The 11,522-nt window shown below is 37.0% G+C and overlaps 1 protein-coding gene across 2 annotated transcripts in view; it reads right to left on the bottom strand.

The window, feature by feature from the left end:
• Positions 1-368: 368 nt before the first annotated feature.
• Positions 369-11,522, bottom strand: part of CDKAL1 (CDKAL1 threonylcarbamoyladenosine tRNA methylthiotransferase) — a 344,063-nt gene continuing 332,909 nt past the window's right edge. For both annotated transcript variants that reach the window (XM_072328453.1, XM_072328454.1), the window contains exon 16: positions 369-1,062. In XM_072328453.1, coding sequence (XP_072184554.1) covers positions 856-1,062 — 207 coding nt within the window. In that variant the 3' untranslated portion in view covers positions 369-855. The remainder of the gene's footprint in view (positions 1,063-11,522) is intronic.

Raw genomic sequence — 11,522 nt, 5'->3', positions numbered from 1 at the left:
TCAACCTGAGATTACAGAGATCTTGTAGTGACAAACATGGCTTGTGGAATGTAATTAGAGATTCGGAGTGGGCAAAACATACTCCGCTAACGGAGCAATACTGTCTCACACACAATATGATCTAGTACACAGCTAAAATGAGATTCACTTTTGTTCCTCTAAACATTGTACTGCCTATGGAGATTGTATTAACCCACACTTCAGGAGAACTCTACCACTGGAATTCCCACTTAACAATAAAAAGAACCCACACAACTTTCCGTGTAAAAAAAAACATTTTTGTAGTATCAACAAAGCATAGTAACTCCTTCTGAAGTTGACAGATGCAAGATGGCAGAGCAAGACTTCTTTCAGACAGGAGAGCATAATCAACAGCAACAAATGATGAACTTTAATGGCTGAGCAGTGTTTGATTCTAATGTAAGAAGATACATATGAAACCATCACACTGCATTAAGCAAAATCTTTAAGGAAGCTGTAAATGTTCTGCACGTAAAAGATTAGCAACAACACTCCATTGAAAGATTTATTAAAAGCTTTATGAGTTTTCTGCGCACAGTTTGGCCTGCCATGGCAGTTACAAAGAGTAAGCAATGCAAACATTGCATCATTTTAGAAAAACGAAGAGGAAGAAAGATACAATAAACTACTCTGTCAAACAAAGATCTTCAGGTCTCCCAGAGCTTATTAGCATTCTCTCCTATGAATGACAGGAAAGGCATAGGGTGAGTACAAATTATTGCCCAATTTATATCACTTTTTACCTTTTTAAGAGAGAGATAATTGTTCGTAAAAGTGTTTTCTTTGAAGATTTTAAACAGCAATTTTATTGTATTTATAAAAGCTGCATTCAATTCACAGTTCTCTTTTCATTCCTCCGTAGTAAACCATAGCAAGAAATGCCAGTACAGCCAGGCTGACAGACAGTATCTTCAATCTGCTTCCTTCCTGGTGCCATGGGAGGTGCAAAGCCATCCAGGGAATCAGTGGTGCTTTCACTGGGATCTCAGCAGACCGATGTGCTTTCCACTTTGTGCCATTCTGTGGTACGTGCCTGAACTCCTGTGAAAAAATGCATATATTAAGATTGAAACGTTGCTATGTATTTCCAATTGTACATATCAAATACAAATAATATCTCCCCTTTGCATTGAGGTTCAAAATAATACACCTTTAAAATAAAACAAAATAATACAAACAACAATTCAATCTGCATTGCATCAACATCTGGTCATCTGTTTTTCATACAGAACTCTTACCAATGCCACTCAAAGTCAATCTTCTTAATGCAATTAACTGCCACATCAATGAAGTTGTTAACAATAGAAACAAATCTCCCATACCAAATATCATCAAAGAGAGTTGGTTAAATATATATATATATATATATTTAATTTATTTGTTTTGCTGCTATCTCACTATTCTCCCACTTTCGGTTACTTCAAAAGTCATCTCTAGCTAGTGATAAAGGGGTCCACAGCACAAGAATTCTTTGCCCAGCAGGGCTCTTCTGAAGTCAACCATCACCAGCTCACTGGTGCCTGAATATCCTCCCACAAAGCTTTTCCTTTCACCTGGCCCTCAGGAGGTAGCTGTGTTAAAACACTCGCCTTCTAATTTAGCATACTGAATCCCAGTTTCCTGCTGCACCTCAACCTGACTGCAAGCACTAAGTTCCTCCAGAACATGTGAACTTCTAACTGCAGCACAAGTTACAGATGTTGAATCACCATTTCAGCTTAAATCCAAGTAGAAAGAATAGACGTTCCTCTGTCTTGCAACCTTGTTCAGTTCAGCATGCTAGCCATGGAGATATTTAAAAGTAAGAGCAACTATTAAAAGTGTAATCTGATGACATTTGCAAGAGGCATAAGTGGAAAAGAAAGTAAAAGGTGTAATTACACAAAGGTGAAATGATCTTCCATCAGACAATTCAATACTTCTGTTTAACATTTCTTTCATCATCTCTTTATCTCAATAATGAATTCAACTGAACTCAGCCTGGTTTATAATTGCCCTGAATTTTTCCCAGGTGAAAAAGATTTAGATTAATCCCCGTTTTTGGGTTTTTTTTTGTTTTTTTTTGTTTTTTTTTTTTTTCCTTTACATTTTATAGGAAACAAGTCAGGCACCCAGAAAGTGCCTCTCTGGATAATCCTGCATTTCCAAGCAGCTGGAACAGGGTCACACAAAAGCACAGATGCTTGATTCCCTCTTTCACCAAACATATTGTTGGCAAATTCAAGGAAATATCAGAGCTCCAAGACATGTGCTTGCCCAAGAAAGTGTGATTGCACAGTTCAGATTGTCTGCAACTGCCTCTTGTTTTTCACTTCAGGAAGCTGTTCCATTATAGCAATTGCAGAAGAAAACTAATGATTGCTACTGGTTAGGTAAGCACGCATCAAACACTTAAGTCTGTCTTAAGTGTTATTTTAACATCTGAGGTATTCTTGATTTAGGTCACAATTCACATAGCATAGGTGACATATGAATGGAAGGAAACAGGTAAGCAAGTTGGAGTTCTCTGCAGCATAAGGCATGGTAACAATACCAAAACTATCAACATGCTGCTCTATATTACTAACAACTATAACCAATTTTTAGTTACTGGCCACAGCTATTTTATCCCCCAAAATATACTGTCTCTATGGGACTGAGGACAGCCAGTAAACAACCCAAACACAACAAGTTACAACTGATACCAAATTTTGAGGGACTTGACATTTCTGCTTGTATGCATTTATTTTACTTACAGTTAAACATGTTAGTGTATCATGAATTCATACATATCCCTACATAACAGTTTTCAGTATTGATTCCACTGGCACCTCATTTCTATTTCACAGTTTTCCTGGTTTGCAATGTATAACCAAATAGTCTTTTGTCCACTCTCAGCTTTTAGACATGATAATCTCTCAGACACACCTGCAGACAGATGCCTCTTCCTAAGAACTTGCTTTGCAGTCCTGAAAGGTGCAGTACAGAACCCTCAATGGCAATAGGAAGAGCTTGGCTAAACTGGATACACTGCCTGGAGCCTGTGTAAAGGGCTGCAGTGTGTAAAACGGTGAAGAACCCACCCATAATATAATCTGATCTTAATATCATGTAACTATCACAGTATCAGCTGTGGAAAACACAACATACACATACATCATTTGACCCTCAGAGTTTACAGTATTTAAGTGCTTTATTCTGAGTTTGTCCACAATTTTTATTTTCCCTAAAGCTTTCTACCTAGTGTACCTTGAAGAATGAGACAACTGCAGAACACCTTTCTTAAAACCAAGATCATTATAGCCCCTTTGGCTGGCTGGAGGCAAACATGTCACCTCTTGATCTAGCTCATTTCCTCCAGTGCTGACATTATCGAAGTATTAATTCTGTGAGGCCCTTGTATCTCTGGAGAAAAGCGCTTATTGTACACAATCACTAGTGAGAGTGAAACAGTTTCTTAACCTGAGCTCACAAATACCCCTGTAGCTGGAAGACTTGGGAAGATTAGCCTCATGATTCAGATAATTGGAACTTAGAACTAAATCCAAAGAGTCTTTTTTATCTGAAAAATACTTTGGTGAAATAATAAAGAACTTTCCAGAAATATAAATTCATACTAATTTATGTCTTGCTAGGCCATACACTCTTGAGTAGACTTGTTATTAATAAATAGGACTGTTCTCACTGAAAAGAAAAAGGTATTCTAAGATTTACGCACATACTATTAATCAAAATGAGGGAAAGGGGGAAAATTATCAAACTGAAATGCAAAGAAGGCATTTTGAGCTAAGCATCTTGTATTTCCATGGTGTTAGCCTTTCATCTTGTTTTGGCAGCCACAAAGTAAACACAAGACTTTGCTAATAAGGTATAATATAAATTATTAAACCATCCAGTATATGATCAAATGCATTTCAGATTATTTTTCTGCATAATTCTGCCTTGACAACTGCCAGGAGTAATATATTTTCTGTACTCTTGCACAGACCCATTGATTGCTGTCTTTCTGAAGCTCCAGCTACAGTCTTAAACTGCTATGCATGAAAGAAATACACAATCACATCAAAACCTAAGCTTTGGCATCTGTCGATCACAGCCTAGCTTTTTGTATGATCTCACTTCATGTTAGTCAACAAAGACATGTTAGCAACTTTTTAGCTCTGAGCTGAGGTTTTAATAGATTCAAAACATTCCTTACATGCAAATTTCTTTCATGGCTCAGGGGCACTGCTGGAGCTTGAAGTGTTAGCTAACTGCTGTGAAAAACTACTTGACTGTGCATATCTCAAGACAAATTCGACTTCTGAATCTTCCAGCTCAAGCAAGTATATCTTACACACTTGTACTATTGGATTTAAAAATATGAACTTTTATATAATCACACATAAGTAGCCTATGTGACAAATTAGAAGAAAACGTAAAAAATATACATTACATATCCTACCGTGCCACTTGAAACTCTGGGCTACCACACTTTGGAGGCATTTTTCAGATTTCAAAAACAAACAGCTACTGAAGGTCAAACAGATTACACATAGGAAATACATGTATGTGAAGTTATATTTAATAGTTCCATTAGACACATTTAGTTCTGCAGCTGTTAAGAGAGCTCCCTTGATTTATTACTTACTGTATTCAACTAGCTTCCTTCTGCAAATGTGGAACGCTGATTTCAAAGCAGAAAATAAACAGCATGATTTTCTTTTTTCTAATGAAATTACATGATATTTCCCATAAGAAACATCCCTTCCACCATGTATTTACTCCCAATAAATGCACAGTGCTTTGTCGTTCAGAGAAAATGCTGTTTAAAGGCATGCTTACATCGAATGTTATCATCTGTATATCATTCCTAGAAACTCGCTGATTCCAGCACTCATTACTTATTGTTTATTTGTTTTAAGAAGCGGGAAACATTGAATAAAATAATGAAAGAAACCAAACACTTCTATAAAGGGAATTTTGTATTTTATTTCCTTTTTTTTTCTTTTTTTTTGGTGTGTGTATAACTATGTGCATGTGTGCATATGTGTGTGGTGTGAGTGTGTGTTTTAAGATATTGTGGAAAGAATCAAACCAGGATAAATGTAAATTTAATATTAAAGTCTCACTAAATGATCAGTCTTGGTAATAATTAGGGTTCTATCATCCCCCAGTCATTACCACTGAAGTTATAGCAGGAAAATAAATTAACCAAAGCGTCGTGCCAATGGCTGTCATTAATTGCTAAATCTTATTGGCTATCAGAGGATCCTAGGCAAATTCAGACTGCACCTAACCCATTCTCCTGCTCAATGAAGGAACAGGAATGTGGTAAGCTGGGGGTTGGCCTTTACTCCCATGTAACTAGTGGTAGGACTAGAGGGAATGGCCTCAAGTTGCACCAGGGGAGATTCAGGTTGGATGTTAGGAAAAATTTATTCTCCAGAAGAGTGATTAGGCAGTGGAATGGGCTGCTAAGTAAGGTGGTTGCAGCACTGTCCCTGGATGTGTTCAAGAAACATTTAGATGTTGTACCAAAGGAGACAGTTTACTGGGGAAGTACTGGTGATAGGTGGATGGCTGGACTGGATGACCTTGGAGGTCTTTTCCAACCTTGGCAATTCTATGATTCTCTAATCTTTTATTTGTTTTTACCTAAGGGTAGACCTACCTACTTCTTTTTGCTTCTCCAAATCATCTTTAAGCATTAGTATTCCTTCACTGAGCCTCAAAACTCATAATGCAGTTAGTTAAAAGCTGGCCAAAAAGCTAAGTAACTGGGGTTTACTAAATGGCTTCCTTTCTTATGTACTCTTTAAGATGTGGGAAACACCAAAAAAATCAAATAGCTATAGAAACAAAAAGAATAACAAACGGCCAAGGAGAATAGGCCTAAAACACCTCCAAAATCCTTAAAACACACTCTACTTTAGAGTACTGCTTTGCATTATATTCATTTGTTTTGGCTTGTTTCTTTATCTACCTATAAATCCTTCCAGTAAGGAGCTGACTCTTAAAAAATAACATTTTGTGATACTATTAAACTCCTACTATACAATGTACACATTTTCAAAATATATTCACATTCACAATCAGAAGCAACATTCTGAAGAACAGTGCAATGTCTGGATTCTAAGCTGAGACCTCACACCACAGAAAACCAGTGACTTGGGTTAGGACTTGCAACCACAAGAGAGCTGAGGGAGATTTTAAGCAGAAAAGTTTCAAAATTCACAGTCATGTAAATAATGATCTGAAATGAAGAATGAACTTGGGAGCACAATGTGGGCCAACTCAGGATCAGGATCTGTCACTGATTGCTTCCTTGTACAGAGATGGCATCTCCTTTATAAAGGAGATGGCAGCTATTTGCTCTGGCCACTTACCTGGTAATTAGTTGGCTAGCAGATGAATCTGTTTCCTAGAGATCACCAGCACAGAATTCATAGCTTTGAACAGTCTTTTATGTCACCTCTACTGAAACGCACCACTCACTGCCTCACTGTGCTCACATCCTCTGTAAGGCCTCTGATGTTGTGGGCCAGCATAAAATAGGTGGTATTACTTTTAGAGCAGCCCCCATATTAATATCTCAAGAACCATCAATATAACTGAACAATATTTACATTTCAACAGTGAAATGAGTAATATTGCTTTCACTTGGAAGTGAACTATTAATATATCAACTTTAAGAGGAATTCTATATTACAGGCTACAGAAAGTATCCTCCCAAGCACTGTTATTTGCAAAGAGCGCTGTGACAAATATTCAGGAAAAATCTCAAGGGACATATTCTTTCAAAACCAGGAAAAAGTCACAAACAGTATCACACAGTCTCATAAACATGGTATAAGATGAGCATGTTTAATATTTAGGAATCATATTTCTTCCCACAGTTTCAAATTCTGTAGCTGTGGGTTCTATATGCTGCCTTCACTTTACAAGAACTGAAAGAAAGAAAATTAAAATGCCTCTGGAGCCATACTGCAAGCCAGCAATATAGATCTCTACAACTCTTGTCTTAGATTTCAGTTGTCACCAGAAGCCAGTACAGCCTCTAAATCCTTTTATCTCTATCAAGCATAAGATTTAAATCAATTTAAAGTTAAGAAGTTATATTACCTCACAACTTCTGTTACATTCATTTCTACCCTGTATTAAATACATCCAATCACTGAGAATGCATGTTTATACAAAGCACAGCTAGAATCAGTCCTCTGTGAAAAGGAGCATTTCATATAAGACTGACATCCAACAGTTAATAAACTGTTGACCAACTCTGTGGGTTCAGTGATAACCCAAAGGTTTGCTTTTCATATGGTCATGGCCTCTTTCCTTGAAGTATCCTTACTTATTTTAGGAGGTCTCCCACAGTACCAGTTAGCATACTTCTAAGCACATAAGGGAGTATCTTGAAATCAGAGTCTCCTTTTTTAATTTCACACTCAGCCAAGTTCAACTGCAGTTAATGAAGGACTCTCTCAGGAAGACATCAAACAACGGTTACTGTGCGCAGCAAGTCTATCTGCTATAACACAATCTCAGTATCCCAAGCCTCTGTAAGTGACTCATCAGCCCAACTCTGCAATAAAGATTACATGAGAAAAATCTTTCTTGGCTTGCTGTGTACTTCATACTAGATAATCACGATAGCACCTTGGCATTATGTATAAGACATCAAAGAACTCTAAGTATCCAGCCTACAAGCTGTAACAAATATCTACCCTCAGGAGAGCATTTCTATCTTTCAGAGGGTGGTCTGACTACACAACCAAATTCAGTATCTCTCAAAGACTAAGGAACATAAATGTGAACTTACACTGCCTAACACTCAAATACCAGAGATCTGTACCTCATCCAAGAACCTCCAAAGAATCCACTGGACCTCATACCTTGTGTATGGGAACTGCTGAGTCACAGCCTGAACCACTGATTGAGCACTTGGGGAAATGACTGAGTCAGCCCTGGGAGCGCAGGTGAAAGCAATTCAGCTGTGTGACTGGAAGGGGTGGATCCTGGCTGCATCTCTCTTAGACCCCATGGAAGGGCTGACTGCCACTAGGAAAGATCTCTAGTTGGAGATCCTTCCTTTGTGGAATCTTTCCCTGTGAGCCTAGATCCTTGAAGATGAGTGAGCGTTCCCTTCCCATTTGTCCTTTTGCCATTCTGCTCCTGTGTTGCCTTTCCACCGTGCTAATCCTTCTGACTGTAACATGTGGAGTTAGTTTCTCTTAAATGCTGAGCAGTCACAGCTGAAATTCATTTGAGCACATGCCATGGAATGTTTATTAATTTGTAAATATCTGGTTCTAAGCACTTTGAACTGACTATCATCACATTTCCTTGCTATGCTGACCAGTGAACAGTAAGAACATCTTCCTCTGCCTCATCTTCACGTGTGAAACAGGAAGATGAAAGCTGCATTTCTGGAAGATAATGTAAAAATAAGCTTAATACTGTGTTTGAAGTATTCAAAAAGGAAAGGTTATAAAAGAAATCAGAAATTCCTTTTAGAGTGAACTGCATACAGCACATAACGGTTATTATAAAATGAATAATGAAAAGGAAAAATATCTAACAATTGCTTATTAAATGAGTAGTCTCAGCTCTATGCATAGAGGAAACAAATCTGTACGTAAAAAAAATTGTGCTTAAGCACATCATTAAGATGCTGAAACAAAGTATGGTTGGTATCTACATGGAAAAGAATAAGTGAAATTCTAGAATTTCCTTTTTTTTCCTTTTTCTTTTTCTTTTTTTTTTTTTTTTCCCCAGAGTACTTCACTTTACACTCCAAATAATTTGTACATGTGCATATGAGAGAAATGTCATTCTTAGTTTCTTCTTGTTATATTACAGGCCTTCACTGTCATTGCAGTGTTACGCTTTTCTCTGCACCTACAAAATATTAGCCAGCAGAACACAACTCATACTACTTTAGTACATTGTCTGTTTGTCTCTTTTGGTGTTTGGTTGTTGACATGGTCTCCCGGAGAATACAAGGAGTAACTGAAATGGATTCCCAAGCAACTGGTGTCCTTGATTCTATCTATTTCATTATCTGTGCCCATGCTAGTAACTTTTGAGCCTACTCATCCATTTTAACATTGCTTGGAAAAGCAATCAATTAAGTTTCACAAACGTCAAAGGCTGGTCTTTAAAAAAAAAAAAAAAAAAAAAAAAAGACCTAAGCCAGAGCTCTTTTGAGGAAAAGGTCAAAGAACAGCTTCAGTAATCTGGCTTATTGCCCTCACCTTGCTGACCAATCTGCACTCCTATGCTTCCAAATCACCTATAGTATTTACACAAACCACCTACAATATGTTCCATGTCCACAGAGTATTCAGAGAAGACAGGGAGGATGTAGATATGAAACTGTGGTTTTTGCTAATAGAAACATATGACTCAAACCATGGAAAACCATTAGTTCATTTGGCTTCGTTAGTTCAAGTACTTACTTCTTCATTCTCTTTCTAAAAAGTCTGTGAAGGCTGTATACTTGCAAAAATACTGTTTCTGCATCACAGCACTTCAAAACTAATGGCAAGACAAGATGTAAGCTGGATAAAGAATAAGTATGTGAGGGAGATGGCGCTGCTCAACATAGGGTGGTTACGATGTTTTAAAAATCTAGTATGCTCATAAATATGAGCAGTCTGTACTTTTCAATTTTCCCCCAGCTTTCCATAGCTGAGATGTATCTGACTGGATCCCACTATTATAGAACAATGTATGATATGAGAATGATTTCAAATAGCTGTTGCAGAGGTATTTAATCTACTTTTGAGATGTGCAGTGTTAGGTAAAAATAAAAATGGTAACAAATTTCTATCAAATGCAGTAGGATTTGTAGGCCATTTTCTTATAAATGAGGAAAAGATGAAGTTATTAAGATAGATTGACAGTCTTTGAAGGGAATTTCTCTCACTCTAGAACATTTCTTGCACTCCTCTGGGAAAAAAAAAGAAAAAAAACAAAACAAAACAAAAACCAACAACATCTTTCCTAATGTAACAGATACACACTGCTTTCAGGAAAAATACATTAAAAAGATCTAGGATAAACACAAACAGAAGATAACCTGAAAATCACTAACATGTATAAGGTATCTACAGAGATGGTAAGCACAAGCCCACAAAACAGTATGTGTTGGATTTTATTTAGTCTTTAACAAATTGATGGGTTTAGATTTTTAAATGCTTCATGCCTACATACTGAAGTTTAACAGCCATACAACATGATTTTTATTGCACAAGATACTCTCACAAGCATAAATCTATCATTCACTCCTTTCCAACTATTTAGAGCTATACATCTGGCTCTCCCCTGCAGTCCTGTGACAAAACCTGATTATGCTGCAGAATGTTAAGCACTCCTCACTGAAGAAAAGTAATAAACTAATGCTTCTTTGGACAGAAATACACGTTGAATAGTTCAAATAGGGAAAGATTTTCTGTAATTCTAAGCCCTACTTTCATTACTTCATTAAATTTTGTACATCCAGAAAAAAAAAAAAACTCTGTCAGAAATGGGATATTCACAGGTGCCCTTTTTCTTTTTTTCTTTTTTTTCTTTTCTTTTTTTTTTTTTTTTTGTATGATAATTATGCTATCTCCACTTATCTGAGATTTCAAATGTGCAAAATAATTTCTATATGAATAAGATAAAGCACAGACAGGATGACTGAAATGACTTACTATCATGTATGAACTCATGTCAAACAAGGATGAAATTTGAAAACAAACAAACAAACAAAAAAGAAACAACAAGGCTCTAGCCCTGATAACAAGAGCCTTTCTTAAGGGGCAAGAAATCCATCTTGTTCATATTAGGTGTAGGTAAATTTCATATTCATATGTTATTTTTCACAAAAGGAAGGGATGAAGCATACAGCCTATACATCTCTGTTCCAGAAAAAGTGTCTTTAATTTTTTTTTTTCAAGCAGTAACAATCACATATTCAACATAATTTGCAGTATGGAGCAGTCAATCCTTTTTGACTGGCTGTGAGTCTATTAAGAGCTTTCCACTATGATGCCTTGCCATTTACGAAGCATGGCATAAATTCATCATGTGATGAATAGTTACTAGTTCTTCTCCACACATTATATATGCTTCAATGTGTATGACCCTGTGTTGGTGTCCACTGGAAAAAGGGTGTTAGGTGGTATATAGTGAGGAGGGTGACCATAGGTGACTACACACCAAAGGCTTCCCCTTTCTGCACTTTTATAATGTCAGTACCCTCACACATCATGGAGAGGGCTTCAGTACAGACCAAGTCCCACAGCAATTTTTCTGCCAATAAGGTCAGGTAAAAAGGCAAAATAGCGTGCTACTCAGAAGTTGTTGTCACAACTGCACAGCAACATCAACATTTATTATGGCACCTGGTAACTTAGGATGAGCTGGAAGCCAGAAAGTAGCTACTTTCTTACAAAATAATGATCTATATAGGTCAAGTATTGTCTGCCTACGGACCCCTAATTATTCGGTGTGATCATTATCACCCACAACTACAAATGTGAGTTTCTTTTAAA

The sequence above is a fragment of the Excalfactoria chinensis genome, chromosome 2 (assembly GCF_039878825.1).
Source record: "Excalfactoria chinensis isolate bCotChi1 chromosome 2, bCotChi1.hap2, whole genome shotgun sequence".
Classification (NCBI taxonomy): domain Eukaryota; kingdom Metazoa; phylum Chordata; class Aves; order Galliformes; family Phasianidae; genus Excalfactoria; species Excalfactoria chinensis.
Note: the sequence above shows the minus strand (reverse complement) of the source record. Positions and strands in the feature narration are given on the sequence as shown.